An 18,412-nucleotide genomic window follows, 5' to 3' on the forward strand; every position below is an offset into this window, starting at 1 on the left:
CATATGCTGAATACCGGGATGGGCTCTCTGCCTGCCTCATTTTGTCCAAGGCTCAACCTCCCTTAGGGCAGGGAAAATTCTACCAAGGTTCCCAAAAGCCCTAAAGCGCAGCCAGCCCTCGCACATGGAGTGAATCCTCCATTTGGCCAGGGGGCGCTGCACAGAGCCTGGTCTTCTACGGCTCCACGGCGCAGGCGCCAGGAATCATTTCAGCCCCAGAAGCCTTTGCGCCCGGCCAGGCTCCAGCGTTTTTGTGACGCGTTTCCGGTTACCTGACCTGCGGGCTCGCGGCCGAGACGGAAGTGACGTCTTCTCTGAGCGCTCGGGACCTCCGCAGTGGTTGCGCCGTGAAGGCGTTCCTCCGACCGCAAGCATGTCTCACTTGCCGATGAAACTTCTGCGCAAGAAGATCGAGAAGCGGAACCTCAAATTGCGGCAGCGGAACCTGAAGCTGCAGGGTGAGCGGGGCCGAGCAGGGCTGCGCTAGCCGCGGCGTGAGCGGCGAGGGCCGGCGGCGCGGGCAGCTTCCTGCCGAGCACGTGCGGCCGGCGGTGGGCTGAGCTGCCCTGTGGGCTTCGGGAGGCCGCGGGGCGGGCAGGCTCCGGGCGGTGCTGCTACCAAGCCCGCCTCTGCCCTCGGCCTGACCCACCCGACAGCCCCGCCACGTTGGGGCTCCACCTCTCCCACCTGCAGTCAAACACGTGGAGCGTTATTTCATTTCACCTTTTCCATCTTTCACTTAGTTCCCATGTTTATTCTTCCCATAGAGCATCACTCTTCCCACAGCTTACCTGATACCCACTGCCACGCTCCCTCTCGACTCTAGCGCTTCCTCATTTTCAGCTCAGCAAGTGTCTTGTGCGCACGTGAGTGCTTTTCGTACCCTGTATTTTTGTCGCGGCCAGCTTTAGGATCCGATTTCGTAGGCGCTCCCGCTTGTGACTTAAATGAAAAGGGTTTTACGTAGATGGCACCTTTCTTAAGTAGTTCCAGTTCCTATATTATAATTAACACTGCTAGTACTTAGTGTAGGGATAGGTACACGTTTTCTTACCTTTTTCAAAATATTAACAGGGAAACTTTTGTAAAGACATTTTTAGGTATTTGTGTACAATAAATATTGGGACAAATAAGTATTTAATTAATTGAAATTTTAATCCACTCTGCTTTCTAAGTAAGTTGGAATTGAATGTTGTGAAATTATGTGAGAAGTGATAGTTGAGTGAATAATATGTAAATGTCCTTTTTGGTGGCATATTATGTTTATCAAGTACTTCAGGGTACATATTTGAACAGCCGTTGTCTCGCCTCATCACATTTGATCTCATGGAAATTCTTCTGTCCAAAACCCCTTGAAGACCGTCTTTTAAAGTTAAATGATGGTAGTTTCCTTTTCCAGTATTTTTCCTTAAAGAGCTTACTTTTCCTATAATAGAACATCAAAACTTGCAAGTGGTCTAAACAAAAGAGAAGTTTAAATAATTTGAGACCCAGGAGCCATGGAATTTCTTTTGTGTAATTTCATTGTTCAATAAGCCTTCTTTTCTTCACACTGTATGTTGTTTTTAAACAGGGGCCTCAGGCGTGAGCCTGTCAGAAACTCAAAATGGAGATGTGCCTGAAGAAACAGTGAAAGTTGGGAAAGTAAAAAACCTAAAGCATTCTGTGAATGTGGGCTTGTCAGAAGTGCAAAATAGGGATGTGTCTGAAGAAACGGAGAGAATTGGAAAAGTTAAAAAATCCCGAAAGCCTTCAGTGAATGTGGGTTCTTCAGAAGGACAGAATGGAGATGTGCCAGAAGAAAGAGTGAGAGTTGGAAAAGTTAAAAAATCCCTAAAGCATTCTGGGAATGTGGCCTTGTCAGAAGTGCAAAATGGAGGTGTATCTGAAGAAACGGTAGAAACTGGAAAAGTTAAAAAATCACCCCAGAAATCTGTCACGTTAGCCAATGGAGAAGCAACAGCAGCACAGTCTCTCAATTCAGAATCAAAAAAGAAAAGGAAGAGGAAAAAGAGGAAAATGGTGAATGATGCCGGGCCTGGTAAGCACTTCCTTTGCTTTGAACTTGAAGCATTCTAATAGTTTCCCATATAGTTTCCCATAGTTATCGTCATACCTTAATTATTACTGTGTACACGTAATGTATAAGAATTCACCTGTGCTCATCAGTGTGCTAGAGATTAGCCTGATAGCTAAAGGAAACATTTTCCTTGGTAGAGGAGGGTATGTTTTAACTCTTCTCAAAATATTCAGCAGTATATTATGTTTTACATTATCTAACCTTGAAGAAAACCCCACACATTAAGAATTTTTTTACAATTATAGGAATTTGTTTCTTTTTGGCAATCAGATGGGTTTTTATGATGAACAAACTGTGGCATGCTATGTTAAGTTTACATATTTGAAAGGGGGCTTGATTACAAAGTATATATAATACCATTTAGGAAAAGTTCTGAACAGAACATTATTTGCTAAGTGAAAATGTTGAGGGAAAGGGAGGAGGAAAGATGACTGAATTTCATAGTAAAGGAGTGGACATGTTAGTTGAGATGTCAACAGCAGAGTTTTGGGGGGGGGTGGTACTGGGTTCCTGGAAACCCTTCTACCTCCGGGCTATACTCCCAGACACCTATTTATTTATTTATTTATTTATTTATTTTTATTTGGAAACAGGGTCTCTTAAACCAGCAAGGCTGGCTTCAAACCTGTGCAATCCTCCTGTCTCCGCCTCCCAAGTGCAGGGATTACAAGCGTGCACCACCATACCCAACAATAGCAGAGATTTTTAGGTAGAGTAGGACAAGAGTCATCAAACTCTCTGGCTTTCTGCCTATTTTTTTTAAATAAAGCTTTATTGGATCACAATAACTTATTTACCATGTTTCTATTGAAACAGAGACCATATGGCTTGCAAAGCCCATGATATCTATTAGCCCTTCATAGAAAGTTTGCTGGCCAAGTTAGGACATCTTTTGGGTATATCTTATCTGAAGTAAAGATTTCATTTGAAAAGGAGCTTTGAACCTTTCTAAACATGTGCCTATCTTTATGGTGCCTACAGACTAATAAATTTGTAGGTTGTGAAAATTGCTTAGCAAAAAAGTGAAACCAAGCAGGGAAGACTACACTACTAAATTTGTAGGTTGTGAAAATTGCTTAGCTAAAAAGTAAAACCAAACAGGGAAGACTTTGAGGATTAGGAGTTTTTAGATAAAGTGATTATAATCCTATTCTTAATTTCAAGAAAATGGAAGGGCCTGGAGAACATTATGTTAAGCGAGGTTAGCCATACAGAGAGTGAAGGGTCATGTGTTTTTTCTAATATGCACAAGGTAGAGAATAATTAGGATACCAGAGAGACTAGACAATGGAAGGGAGACCTTAGTGGAGCCAGGGAGGTGGTCTAAGGGAAGGGGTTCAGAAAGAGGTTCATTGATAGAATTGCTACCATAGACTATGTGTGCATAATTTGAATATACCAATGTCCATCTCAGTACTCTGTATTAAGAGGGGGAAGATGGGGAAGTGGGAGATGGGAGAATCAAGTGCTGTGTACATGTGTGTCAGTGTCAATATGATTTACATTAAAATGGGGCTAAAATGCACCAATAAAAGCATATGAAAATGGTAATAAAGTTATAATAGCTTCAGGATTCCTTTCTGAGTATGTTCAAAGAAGTAACATATCTACTCTGATCAATTGCTCGATCACAGTCTCTTCATAGGTTTTGAACCTATGGGCCTTACAGAGTTGACCATTTCCCAGAATGGTTGTGGTAAGGTACAGGGAAGAGGCCAGTCCCAGGCTACAAAGAGTCCTTAGTGATAGTCTGGGTCATTTCTGTTCAAACTAGCTTCAGTAACTAGTTTCATTATTTTTACTAAATACTGCCTAGCATGGTAGTAATTCTGACCTAGAATGAAAAAAAACATTTAAGAAGAAAGTCATGGAAGATACTGAAAAGGTAGTTTGGGACCATACTATGAAAGTTGTGAGTCAGTGTGGTGGCTTACATCTCTGATTCCAATACTCAAGAGGTGGAGACAAGAGAATCATAGACTCAAGGCCATCAAGGGCAGCCTCAAAAACCTCGTGAGACTGATTCAAAATTTTTAAAAAGGGGCTTGGAATGTAGCTCAGAGTTAGAATGCTCCTGGGTTCAGTTTTCAGTGCCAACAGAAATGTTGTAAGTGTAAAAATGAGAGGAAGCCCTACCTTTCCTCCCTGACCACTGAGAACTTGGTAGTATTCTAGTTTCTATCACCCAGCTAAGTAAATGAGTACCCTGGCTTTTTATGTCTATCTCTAGGAACATGAAGAGCCTCTGTTTTTTCTTTTTATCCTTAAAACAAGTGGCTTTCATAGAAAGTAGGTAGTAAATGACTTAAAGGAAGAAGAGTGTGGGGTTTTTTTGTTTTTTATTTTAATTGAACCCAGGAGCGGTCTACCTCCCAGCTACACCCATAACCCTACTTTATTCTTTATTTATTTTGAAACAGGGTATCACTAAATTGTGGAGAGCCTGTCAAGTTGCTGAGGCTAGCTGCAAACCTGTGATCCTTCTGTTTCAGCCTCTCAAGTACTGGGATTACAAGCATGTGCCACCATGCCCAGCAGAAATGAATTGTTTTTAAATACAACATCAGATTGGGGGGGGGTCTCTGAAGTGTGTGGAACTTGCAATTAGTATTTTTATATTGTTTGGTTGAACTTATAAGTTTTCTTAAAATGAAATCTTATTGTACATTAAGAAGACTAAAGTAGTGTTTTGTTGGCAAATCTGTATGTTCCCTGTTTTTAAATATGACTATATTTATATATTTATATATATATTTATATTTTCATGAAAAATATTAACAATATTAAATATTTAGTCTTTGGAAAATACACCTCTTCACAAATTGTTGAAGTCACTTGATACTTAAAGAATTTTGTTTCATTCTCTAAAAACCAAAGACACCAAAAAAGCAAAAGTTGAAGAAGACCCGGAGGCTCCTAAAGAAACAGAAAGCAGCCTGGAGAAGGCAGATGGTGAGGAAGATACCAGCGAAGCACCCTGCCTGCCCCTGGGACTCACAGGTGACTCCCAGGACATTCCAGATAGACCCTCGTAAAGATATGTCTCTCTAGGGGATGGGATCGAAGATTCAACTGTGACTGTTAAATGTTTACCTTGAAGAAGTAAATATAAGCAAAAATTGAATGTTTTTTATATTTTTCTGCTGCTATTTTTCTCATTAACATTTTACTCATGGAGCCTTCTCTTGTTTTCCTTTTCTCTATTCCCAACACACAAAATATTTTTATATACACATGCAGCACAGGGATCCTTTTTGTTTTTCCATTTAGTTTATCCAGATCTCTTTTTTTTTTTTAATGCTTTTCTCAGGCACCTTCCATGTTGCAATAGGAAAATCAAAGTCAAGAGTTTAAACTAGAAATTACTGTCTCTAACTAGAAATATCTCTGAGTTAACTTGAGCTAGTACTGCCTTGGGCTTTTTTGCTTGTTTAATATTTAATACCTTTTGCAAAGGTAGGCTGAAAGATATAGTTCAGTAGGGTATTTGCCTAACATTTGCAAGGCCCTGGGTTCAATCCTCAGCACCTCAAAAAATAAAAATTGCGAATTTTATGTCAGTGGGTCTCATCGGGGCAATTTTCTCTCCCAGATATAGCTATTAAATCACCCAGTTTGCCTAGGAATTTCCCAGTTTTTGTACTGCATGTCCTATATTCTTGGAATCCCTTGTCTGAGATATACCAGGAAGATTGATCAGCCTATTCCTAGGAGTTAGTCTTGATAGTCAGAACTAGGAACATTCTACTGGCATCTAGAGGGTAGAGTTCAGGGATGCTGCATAACTTTTGAAGGATAGGATACCTCCTACAACAAAGATTATTCTGTACTGGAATGCACCTTAGTGGTAGATTGCTTGCCTGCTATGTGCAAGTTTCTGGGTTCAATCCACAGTACCAAAAGAAAAAAAAAAAAGAATCATTCAGCCCAAAATGTCAGTTCACATATTCCTCAACTTATGATGAGACTGTATCTCTGTAAACATAAATTGAAAATATAAATAAAAATGCCTTTTCTATAGCTATCATCAAAATTTATTAGCCTACCTTAAGTATGATTAGAACTCATGTTAGCCAGCGGTTAACAAAATTTAATACAAAACCTGTTTTACAATAAAGTGATTGAGTATCTCATGTAATTTAACAAATATACTGAAAGTGAAAAACAGCTTTATGGGTGTGCTTTTACACCATCATCAGATTGAAAACTTGTAAGTTGAACCATCCGTCCTAAGTTGGGGACCATCAGTGGTGCTGAGGCCAAATAGTACTGTTTGGCCTGGGTACCGGATGGTTGGGAGTGGTCAGATTTTGATGACTTCCCCTGCTAAGGAACCACCACACCATGAGTGTGTTGGAGCTAACATTCTGAAGCTGTACATGACTTCTCAGTTATCTGACGTAGGAGTCACTGCTTTTCAGGGTGATTTCATAATTGGAGTTGATTAGTGCTAACATTTTTGCTTTCTCTGTCAGATTTCTTAAGCATTCCATCCCTCTGGACTCTTTTGCCTTGGCTTTTTTTTTTTTTATCCCCCCTTTTTTTTTTTTGCAATACTTGGGAATATAACCCAAGAACACACTCTACCACTGAGCTGCACCCCTACCCCAGCCCATTTTGTTTTTTAAAATTTTGAAATAGGATCTGGCTAAGTTGCAGGGTATGGTCTCAAACTCACTATCCTCCTGTCTCAGCCTCCCAATCTTAATTATTACCTAGGAATTACTGGGTTTTAGTCTTCTAAAAGAAGCTCTTATAAGCAAAAATAACTTAGTTGAGTAGTATTACCTTTAAAAAAAATAAGTTTGCTAATGACCAACTGTCTTTTGCTTAGGAGCTTTTGAGGATACTTCATTTGCTTCTCTAACTAATCTTGTCAATGAAAACACTCTGAAGGCAATAAAAGAAATGGGTTTCACGAACATGACTGAAATTCAACATAAAAGTGTTAGGCCACTTCTGGAAGGCAGGTATGATTAACAGTGATGCGTGGGCATTTGTTTTATTTGTAGAACTGTAAGATGGTAAAGAAGTACTAGTATGTTCTGTTGGCTTTGTGCTGTGTGCTGTGTCATGTATTTAGCCTCTACTGAAAACTTAGTTATTTATTGATTTCTACTGATGATTAATGTCAGTGGTAGAGAAGGCATGATTTAGCTTAGTGTCTAAAAATGTGCACATGATACCTTGCAGGCGTACAGTAAATATTTATTGAATGATTGATCCTTTTTTTTTTTAACATTTAGGGATCTTTTAGCAGCTGCAAAAACAGGCAGTGGCAAAACTCTTGCATTCCTTATCCCTGTGATTGAACTCATTGTTAAGTTAAAGTTCATGCCCAGGAATGGTAAGCTTTTGATCTCTTTTCACCATTATATCACTAGAAGTCTGATGTGGTTTTTAGAGACTCCTAGAGATAGCTATGGTTTGTCTTTTATCATCTCTCTCTCTCTTTTTTTTTTTTATTCTAGGGACAGGAGCTCTTATTCTATCACCTACTAGAGAACTGGCCATGCAGACTTTCGGAGTTCTTAAGGAGCTAATGACTCACCACGTTCACACATATGGGTTGATCATGGGTGGCAGTAACCGATCTGCTGAAGCACAGAAACTTGCTAATGGGATCAATATCATTGTGGCAACACCAGGTCGGCTCCTGGACCATATGCAGGTAGAAAGAACCCTGTCACGTGACCCTCTGCTCACAGTCTTGTCCAAAACATAAACTTTATAACTGATGGTTATTTCTTTTCCTTTTGTTAGAATACCCCCGGATTTATGTATAAAAACTTACAGTGTCTGGTTATTGATGAAGCTGATCGTATCTTGGATGTTGGGTTTGAAGAAGAATTGAAGCAAATTATTAAACTTTTGCCAAGTAAGTAGGCAGATCTACATGTAGCTTGCATAGTAGGTAGATGTAGGGGATAGTTGTTTCTAGAAGAAAATTTGTACTAATACCAGAATTTTACTTTGGCTATTGAAGGAGTTATGCCAGTCAGTCTTAGAGGTCATTTGAAACACATGCTGTCAAACTTATTCCTTCCTTTCTGTAGTGTAGTTTAGCTGTTTCAGAGGTTATAGCAAGTTAAATAGTCTTCACATATGTCTCAGTCCTATTATCTAATGTCTCTCAGGTCACCATAGTCTTAATGACTTCTGTGTTGTGTTTGCTATCTGAGTTTTAATCAGCAGTATATATGAACTGCTTATATCTATAAGGTGGCCATGATCCTGTTCATTATATAATTTATGTTTAAAAGTGTTATCAAAATATAACTGGCATAGGAAGTGGTATATATTTGAAGTCTACGTTTTTCTATATGGGGACGTGTTTACTCTTTGGAAACATCACTACAATCAAGAAAGGGAACATGCCCTTCACTTTTTCCTTATGCCTCTTTGCAGTCCCTCCCAGGGGGCTATGGATCTGCTTTCTGTCACTGTAGATCAGCTTGCATTTTCTAAGCTATTTGTATGTGTAAGTGGAATCATATGTACTCTTGTAGGTCTCAATATTTTCACCCAGGAAATTGTTTTGAGGCTTACACTACTGCATGAGTTAGTTTATTTTACTCCTCGGTGAAATCCGTTTTATACCAATTTATACATTCAGTTGATGGATGCGTCTATTACAGATAAAGTTCCTATGAACATTCATATATTCACAAATAACCACCAAGGAGTAGAGAATGGTTTTGTTTTTTCAGTACTGGGGTTGGAACCCAGAGACATTCTACCTTCAAGCTATACCCCCAGATCTATTTTTTACTCTTTTTTTTTTTTTTTTTTTTTTTTTTTTTTTTTTTGGTGGTACTTGGGGTTGAACCCAGAGGCTTTCTACCTCCGGGCTATACTCCCAGACCTATTTTATATTTTATTTGGAAACAGGGTCTCAATACATTGCTGAGAGCCTCACTAAGTAGCTGAGGCTGGCTTTGATCCTCCTGTCTCAGCCTCCCAAGCGCGGGGATTACAAGCGTGCGCCACCACACCCGGTGTGCACACCACACTACTCTTTATTTTTGAAACAAGGTCTCACTAAGTTGTGGGAGGCATCACTTAAGTAGTGGAGGCTAGCCACAAACCTGGGATCCTCCTTTCTCAACTTCCCAAGTACTGGAATTACAAACATGTGCCATCATACCTGGCTTTTGGTAAATGTTTTAACTATCAACTATTCACGTATTCTTGATAGAGCTGTAATAATTTGGATGTTTTGGGTTTAGTACTGGAATTGAACACGGGCATTCTACCTCTAAACTATACCCTCGGCCCTTTTTATTTTTTAGTTTGAATCAAGGTTTCTCTAAGTTGCTGGCACTGGCCTTGAACTTGAAATTCTCCTGTTTTAACCTTCCAAAGTACTAGGATTACAGGTATGCACCACAATACCCACCTAGCAGTTTGTTTCTTAAAGACTTGTTCATTTCATCTGAGCTTTCAAATTTATATATAAAAGTTCACAATAAGTGTTTTTTTACCCTTTGTAATATCTTTAGGATCCATAGTGATGACGTATCCTCCATGCCCGATATTTCCACTTACAGATGTTTGTAGTTGTGAGGCCGTGATAAATATTTCCTCAGCAAAGCCCTTTGCAACTCAGTGAGACTCTGTTTCAAAAATAAAAAGACTTGAATAGAGATGGGGGTGTAGCCCGGAGGTAAAATGCCCCTGTGTTCTATCTCCACTATTGGAGAGAGAGAAAAAGATTTCCTGGAAGAATTAGGTTATTTTTGTGTTTGTTTCAGCACGCAGACAGACTATGCTCTTTTCTGCCACACAAACTCGGAAAGTTGAAGACCTAGCAAAAATTTCTTTGAAAAAGGAGCCATTGTATGTTGGTGTTGATGATGATAAAGCCAATGCGACAGTAGATGGTCTTGAGCAGGTACTTTTTTTATAAATAACCGAAAACTTTAAGAATCTTATTTGATGTTTCCTTGTCATTAATAAGAGACTATGCAGAAAACAAGTGAGTTAATAAACTTGTAATTCAAACAGAGGGAATTTTGTGATTTGAGTCTCTGACTCTCCTGGTATAAAAACACCATGAACTCTAATTCTGTCTTCTCTCTCTTCTATTGATACCATTTGTCACATGGAAAGCATACTGATCACTGTCAATTTTAAGTGCAGTTAAAAGATATTTGTAATCTCCATATGACATGAGGTAGCTTAGGTGATAGAGAGAATTGCTTCAGTGTGTATAGCCATGAAAGGTAGAAAAGAGATGGCATGCAAACTGGTTTGAGTTTTTGTTGAGTAAAAAGTTCCTTGTAAATGAATATGGTTTAAAAGCCATTTGTTTGCCCGGGAGTTGACGCTTGTATTCCCCATGCTTGGGAGGCGGAGACAGGAGGATCATGCTGGTTTGGAGCCAGCCTTGCTGGCTTAAGAGACCCTGTTTCCAAATTTAAAAATATATAAAAATATAGGTCTGGGAGTGTAGCCTGGAGGTAGAAGGGCGTCCAGGAACCCCAATACCACCAAAAATAAATAAATAAATAAATAAATGCCATTGGTGGGTTCAGACTTTAGACACTGTTGGACAGGCCTTGCGGTGTATGTGCTGTGTGTCAGTGCTCAGTCATTGCTTGCTTATGAATGGAAAAGTTGGCTTAATTAATTACTGTCTTCATCTGACCATTTTTAGGGATATGTTGTTTGTCCCTCTGAAAAGAGATTCCTTCTACTCTTCACATTCCTTAAGAAGAACCGAAAGAAGAAGTTGATGGTTTTCTTCTCATCCTGTAAGTCCGTGAAATACCACTACGAGTTGCTGAACTACATTGATTTACCTGTCTTGGCCATTCATGTAAGTGATTGTGATGAGCTTATTTAACATAGAGGTTATGTTTGCTGGGATGTAGCTTAGATATAGCACACTTGCTTGGCATGTGCAAGTCCCTGGGTTTCATCCCCACCGCTGCAAAGGAAAAATGAAATAGGCTTTGCTTATGAAGTTCTGTAGATTGTAGGACTGAAAGTATTGCTCTCTCTTTCTTTTTCTTTTTCTTTTTTCTTTTTTCTTTTTGGTGGTACTGGGATTCCTGGAAACCCTTCTACCCCTGGGCTATACTCCCAGACACCTATTCTTTATATTTTTATTTGGAAACAGGGTCTCTTAAGCCAGCAAGGCTGGCTTCGAACCTGTGCGATCTTCCTGTCTCCGCCTCCCAAGCACGGGGATTTCAAGCGTGTGCCACCATGCCCAGCGTGAAAGTATTGCTCTCCTTAAAACACGAAGTACTGTGTGCATGTATGTCACTATGAACTGCATTCTGATGTGAGACTATAATGTACCGTTAAAGGTATAATAAAAACAATTCTGAGTAGTTTGAATGCTCTGGGATGATCAGTTCTGTACAAAGTGAGCTCTGCTAGAGTTGGAATAACAGAGGCCAAAAGGGAGTTAGAGACATCATCCTTCTCAAGGACTCAGTCCAGCTGGGGAAAAGAGACAACTTAGGACAGGAAGCAAGCCTAAAATACAGCAGAATGACAACTGTACAGTTTGGGAGTGCTACATCTAGACTTTCCAACAATAATTGAAGGTTTCAGTGCTAATGAAATTTTTATTTGATTTTAGGGAAGGCAGAAGCAAAATAAGCGCACAACCACATTCTTCCAGTTCTGCAATGCAGATTCAGGGATATTGTTGTGTACAGATGTGGCAGCAAGAGGACTGGATATTCCTGAGGTCGACTGGATCGTTCAATATGACCCTCCAGACGACCCTAAGGTAACTGCACCCAAAGGGTGTCTGCAGATGGACTGAAGAGGAGTGTACTTATTCTTCAGGTTCCCCAAGAAGCACCTCGTTTCATATTCACAAGATTCAGCCCCACTGTTCAGACACTGGTGTAATTAAACGTTTAGGGTGTTGCAGGTCTCAAAGTGGGTGTATAAGGAGGCCTGAGGCATCGGTAGGTCTTGGATTAAGAGTGTAAAATCTTTGGAGTGATGTATTAAGAGCAACAGATATCTGAAGGAAATAGGGTACTCTATAATTGCAGTCACAATGTTCATGTGGAAGTTAGCTCCTTAACCTGGCTTTTCCTTCTCTGCCAAAGGAATATATCCATCGTGTGGGTAGAACAGCCAGAGGGCTGAATGGAAGAGGGCATGCCTTACTCATCTTACGCCCAGAAGAATTGGGTTTTCTTCGTTATTTGAAGCAATCCAAGGTAAAGAGCTTTGCTTGGAAAAAAATAAATGTAACATGGCGGACAGAGTCCGCTTGGTGGGAATTGTTAGCAGTTGCCAATTTTAGATGTATTCAAGGATCTTGAGTCAGAGGGTGCTCTTAACCAATTTTGTCCCAGGATTGCAGATGTGCAACAACTATAAACTTGGATTGAGTCATAAATACACCACTTATGGTAATGTTGAAATAATTATTGATTTTTAGAGGTCTAGTGTTTGGAGAAAGTATTAATTGCTTATTTTATTTTTATGGTACTGGAGATTGAACCCAGTGGCTTTCTGTCTCCTAGCTACACCTCTCAGGCCTTTTTTATATTTTGTTTTTGGAGCAGTCTTGCTGAGGTTGTTCTCAAATCTGTGATCCTTTTGTCTTACAGGACTGTACCACCACACCAGGCTAATTATGCCTCTTGAGAAAAATACTAGGGATGAAGAAGGAAGTACACCAAGAGCTATGTGCATGTGTGTTCTTATCACTATGATGTAATTCCGTGCACTAGTAAAATCTCAGGAAATAAAAATGAGAGTGAATAAATGGGATGGAATGTAAATTGAAGTCAGAATATTAGAATAATACATATATTATATACCTGTGTGTGTATATATATATATATATATGTTTATAGCAGCACAATTCACAATAGCCAAACTGGAACGAGCCTAGATGTCCATCAAGATATGAGTGGGTTACAAAATGTATATGCACACAATGGAATTTTACTTAGTCGTAAAGAAAAGAAGTATGTCGTTTGTAGGAAAATGGGTGGAACTTAGAATTATGCTGTGTGAGATTAGCCAGTCTCAGAAAGTCAAAATTCATCTTTTATATGTGGAAGCCAGAGACAAACTAGGAAACAAAGGAACTTAAGATAACTGAGAGATGCCAGGAGACTAATGGAATAGGATTTGGGGAAGAGGAAAGGGAGACTTGATAAAGGAAACAGTTAAACACTACCTATGCACATTTGTAAGGCTATTTCAATATGAACAGGGGGAGAGAGTCTGCAGGATGGATCCTTAGAGAAACACACCATGTACTGTGTACATGTATGTTTCTGTCATCCCAAACCCCTATCATGTGTAATTACAATGTAGCAGTAAAAGCATACTTAAAAAGATAGATATTTTACACACACACACACACACACACACACGGGTGTGGTGGTGCATGCCTGTAATCCCAGTACTTGGCTAAAACAGGAGGATTTCAGTTTTATGCTATCTTCTGTAACTTAGTGAGACTGTTTCAAAATAAAAAATAATACAGGGCTAGAGGTATAGCTTAGAGGTAGAGTGCCTCTGGCTTCAATCCCTGCTGCCAGGTGAAGTATTCACAGAGTTGAAAACCTGGGACTTAATGGATTAAAACAATTGTTTATAGCAAGTAAACAGGTTTTACTTGCTTTCAGCCCGGGAGGTAAAGACAGAAGGAACTGCCAGAACTACCACATGACTCAGCTCTCTTAATTGCTTGCTCTGCAGTGCTTCATAACTGATTTCTCAGTCTTTCCTCTCTTGTTCCTGAGAGCCTTGTTTAAACCTCCTCTACCCATCGCTGGTCCCTCACAGCCAGTCATGTCTCTCTATTCCGCCTCATCCTGACGTTTCCTTCTAGCCCTATGTGGAGCAGTGGGTATCCCCATTCAGTCCTGCCTCTGCCACCTCCACCTCCTTCTGTCCCTTTTTCTCCACTCCTACCCTTCAATCTCCCTTGCAGTTAACAATTTACAATCTGAAGTCTTTTGCTGAAAAGTATAACTTCAACACTCAGTTCACTCTATAGCTGCCTCCAGATTGGCTACTGCCTGCTGCCTTTTCTCTGTATTCCATTTGGAGAAAGTGGTTTATGTTTTCCCAGTTGCTTCCCATTCAATCCCCAGTGTTTGTTTGTTTGAATCTGGCTTTAGCCTTGCTCAGTCCTACCAGAACTTAATCCATCAGAACCATAAGTGGCTCTTGGTTGCTCGCCCTGTGGATGCATGTCAGGCAGGTCTTTTCTTGCCTGGCACTTGCCTTCTTGTTGGCCTGCCTGGCACAGTCTTGCCACACAGGTTTTCTCCACCCTGCCACTCACTGTAGTTCTCCCTAAAGTTGCTGTCTGGCCTTCATGCTTTCTGCATGGTGCTCCAGAGTGGTCTGGTTTAATGGCTGCTTTTTCCTCTGGGAAGCCAACTCTGACTTCACAGCACAAGTGCTCCTTGTTATCATGTCATCGTTTGTCAGTCTCCTCCATGAGACTACAAGCAAGCTCTCCGAGGGAGGGGTCTAGAATTTAGGCACCTAGTTTTTTTCCCCTAGTACCTCACATAAATCTTGTGCTTTTTCTGGTTACTAAGTGATGACAGATAGCACATCCTTCTTGTGGAAGTGTGTGGTCATTGTGACCTTTAGTGTCATATGCCCCAATAATGGGGCAGATGATATTAGCAGCTCTTTCCTGATGTAGAGGAAAAGAGTTTCAAGATCTTTCTAACTAAAAGCTTCAGGCTGCTTCCTCCATCACTAAATAATCAGGATGATGATGATGGAGATCCCTAGAGAAATGTGCTTCCCTAGTTCATTGTCCTCATCCTAGCCTTATAGGAAGAAAGAAATGAAGGCTTTCTAGCATGATTCATGGGAATTCTGCAAAGCAAAGATGGGACTTCTAGTTGACTAGAAGAAGCAAATATTGCTGCCTGTCCTGAGGGAATTTCATATTTTCTTCATTTATTTAGAAATCTGAACATTGGTTGTTCCAATTTACTAATCTTTATGTTCTTGATTTTGTCTGTGTGTGTGTGTTTTTCCCCCCTCTAGGTTCCATTAAATGAGTTTGACTTTTCCTGGTCTAAAATTTCTGACATTCAGTCTCAGGTATGCTTCCCCTCCTCCCTTGTATTTCTGAGTAAGAAATAATCTTTATTGTCTCTGATTCTGCATTTGTACGAGATGGAACCCTGGGGTGTGTTCACTAAGGTTTCTTGCTATTCAGTAGCCACTTGACTGTGCTGTGTTCCTCCATCCACACCTTGAGAACCTTGGTATTGTTCTTACTAATACTTGTGCAAATAACCTAAAGCCTAGAGCAAATAGAGTTGACCAGATGTTTTTTGCAGATTGATTTTGTTCTGATATTTGAGGTCCTTTTTTTATTTTATTTAAACAATTCTTTCTATTTCAGCTTGAGAAATTGATTGAAAAGAACTACTTTCTTCATAAGTCAGCCCAGGAAGCATACAAGTCATACATACGGGCATATGATTCCCATTCTCTGAAACAGATCTTTGATGTTAATAACTTGAATTTGCCTCAGGTTGCTCTTTCATTCGGTTTCAAGGTGCCTCCTTTTGTTGATCTGAGTATCCTTTGGTTTGCTATTAAGTCATCCTGGGTCTAAGTGACAAAAGCTTGACTGGGGGACATTTTGGGCTCAGTGATGGGTTAGTGTGTGTCTGTGTCAGCACAGGACATAGAGGTAGGATGGGGTGAACAGGGATTAATGCCAGGATGGTTATTACAGGAAGAATACAGCTGATGATGTAAACTTCAGAAAGTCAAAAAGGCAAAGGAATTTATCGTGCAGGGATAGTTGTGTGCATTCCAGGCAGACACAGACCTCAAGTGGTTGTGGGGTTGCCCTGCAAAAAGTACAGTAAAAGGCAGAGGGAATCCCGCCAGTTGATCCTATTGTGCTTTGTAATGTATGCTGTATTATGTTTGCATCAGAAGAAATTTAGCCATCTGAGGTGAGGTCTGTAATGTTACAGTAGTAACTTAAGAGGCTAGAGAACCATGTGTGGCCGTCCCCATCATTCGTGTGCCTTGAGTACATATCTTCCATGATGAGCCTGTGCTCCATTATTACAGGAGCAGCAGCTCCTGAGGCAGCATCCATAGAAGTGAAAACCATGCATTCTTAACTCCTAATCTCTGCTTGCCTTGGATTTCATTGAGTGTACAAGATTATTAATATGCCTCATGCCCCCACAGACTTGGCTTGAGTCTGTAGGCACATGGCCATGCCTCATCTGCAGATATACCCCATAGGCTCCTGTCCCCACGGTTTCATTGTTGGAAGATGGGTAGAAAATAGCACTGTGCTTGCTGATTTTTCTCTGTGCAGATGTGGGTTTGCAGTTTATTATCTTTGTTGCTTGGTTTCCTTAATATTTACCTGTAGACGTGAACAGCAATGAAGGCAAGCGTAAAAAGAGAGGAGGTGGCGGTGGATTCGGCTTCCAGAAAACCAAGAAAGTGGAAAAGTCCAGAATCTTTAAAAACATCAGTAAAAAGCCATCCGACAAGAGACAGTTCTCTCACTGATGCAGACTTTCTTTCACCTTGAGTCATGTTGTCCTCAAATGATTTTTTTCCTAACAAATTTTTTTAGAGCCTGTAAATTCTTTGGTCTTTTCTGTGATGATATATTAATTTTAAAGATTCTTCCCCCAAATTATGTCATTCTTTTAATACAACTCTTTGTACTTTTCCTTTCTGGTATGTAAAGATTTTTGTGACATGGTTTGCTCTGTTTACTTGCTATAAAAAGTGACCTTAGTATACTGAGCAGGTAGCAGTAATACAGAAAGTAGTTTCAGGGTTTTTTTTTTTTTCCTGGTTTTGTTTCTTGCCCTTTAACAGTAGTTTGGAACCCTTCCTGGAAATACTGGTAGTATGAAAGGGCAAAGAGCTTTGAGAAACACCTAAGAAGTACCTTAAAATAAAATAATCACTTTCAGATATTCCTGATTTTTAAACAGTGAGCCTTTCTCGGCTAGGTTTTAGTTTTTTAGGGAGAAAGAGTTTATTTGCCAATGTTACTGAGCACCCCCAGCATTCCTAACATTGTGCAGGAGGGAAAGGATGGAAATTGTAGCACCTCATGCAATATAGGTGTATCCCCTATATTTAGTAATTTAACAAAGACCTTTTCTTAAAATGGAAGAATGATAATCCTCATTTATTGTAGGGTGGTTTGGAGCTCAGTAAGCCCTTCCAACTTCACAGAACACTTGGAAGACAAAGCCAACCAGCATGGACAGAAAGCCAAATCGTGATACAGTACTCAGAACACATTAATATGAGTTTCTTTTTGAGAAAAAAAAAGTTGCCTCTTCCTGATCTATGAAATAAAAGATACATTTGCGGTAGAAATTATAAAAGAACAGGGAGTTGGGCATGGTGGCACACACCTGTAATCCCAGTACTTGAGAGTGAGGGGGATCACAGTTCAAGGATAGCCTCAGCAAGAAAGTAAAACTGTTTCAAAACAAAAAATTAAAAGGTCTAGGGATATAGCTCAGTGGTAGAATGCACCTGGATTAACAATAGTTCAGAGGAAAAAACACAGCCCATCAGTGTAATTTGGTCATAGGAGCACTTTTTAGTGTTTCATGTGGCATATAACTACAAAGTAGTACATTTTATAGTAATTCAAAACCAAAGTTGCTAGCATCATCTCAATGTGCTATTTAATAGTCATAGAATCTCATTAAATGTAATCACAAAGAATATCAAATGGAGAAGAAACAGTTGGATAAATGGCATTGCAGTAGGAAGAGAATGATGTTTGCCTCTGGACTTGGCCATGGTCACACTGCTGAACCTTAGGATTTCAGACCTTGATGGCTGGGCACGCAGCTTGGCTTCCTGGGTTTCTACCTTGTGGCATTTAATACCTTTCTCTCTTCAGTACCGTTTGTTTCAGAAATAATTGTGTTCCAGAAAATACAGCCGGTTGTGGTGGCACACGCTTGTAATCCCTGCGCTTGGGAGGCTGAGACAGGAGGATCGCACAGGTTCGAAGCCAGCCTCTGCTGGCTTAAGAGACCCTGTTTCCAAATAAAAAATATAAAATAGGTCTGAGAGTGTAGCCCGGAGATAGAAGACCCCTGGGTTCCATTCCCAGTACCACCAAAAAAAAAAAAATACATAGAAGCAAAGGGAAGAGTATTTTAATCACTAGTCAAAAGTAATCATTGATATTTTCATATATAGCATTCCAGGCTTTTGTATGCATATTTATACTTTCAGATGTTTTATCAAAAGTGAACTCATCCAGCTTGTTTCCTAGAGTGTTCTCACCCTGTGTCATTAAATGATCTCCCCAGAGTCATGTATTTCATTTGTGACTGTGCT

The 18,412-nt window shown here is 40.0% G+C and overlaps 1 protein-coding gene across 2 annotated transcripts; it reads left to right on the plus strand.

Annotated features, from left to right (window-relative positions):
• Nucleotides 1–373: 373 nt before the first annotated feature.
• DDX18 (DEAD-box helicase 18) lies at nucleotides 374–16,994 on the plus strand (the record flags this gene model as incomplete). 2 transcript variants are annotated; one of them, XM_080719909.1, is made up of 14 exons in its annotated part: nucleotides 374–458; nucleotides 1,574–2,041; nucleotides 4,958–5,080; nucleotides 6,915–7,050; nucleotides 7,327–7,427; nucleotides 7,552–7,751; nucleotides 7,844–7,958; nucleotides 9,835–9,974; nucleotides 10,740–10,901; nucleotides 11,676–11,828; nucleotides 12,160–12,273; nucleotides 15,092–15,148; nucleotides 15,456–15,633; nucleotides 16,455–16,994. In XM_080719909.1, 14 exons carry the CDS (start codon nucleotides 374–376, stop codon nucleotides 16,595–16,597), a joined length of 2,175 nt encoding a protein of 724 aa, XP_080576035.1. In that variant the 3' UTR covers nucleotides 16,598–16,994. The 2 variants fall into 2 exon arrangements, with proteins under 2 accessions (XP_080576035.1, XP_080576036.1); XM_080719910.1 differs by having other exon boundaries at nucleotides 1,757–2,041.
• Between the last annotated feature and the right edge of the window lie 1,418 nt (nucleotides 16,995–18,412).

This window comes from Muscardinus avellanarius, assembly GCF_963383645.1.
Source record: "Muscardinus avellanarius genome assembly, chromosome: 2".
In the NCBI taxonomy this organism is placed as follows: Eukaryota; Metazoa; Chordata; class Mammalia; order Rodentia; family Gliridae; genus Muscardinus; species Muscardinus avellanarius.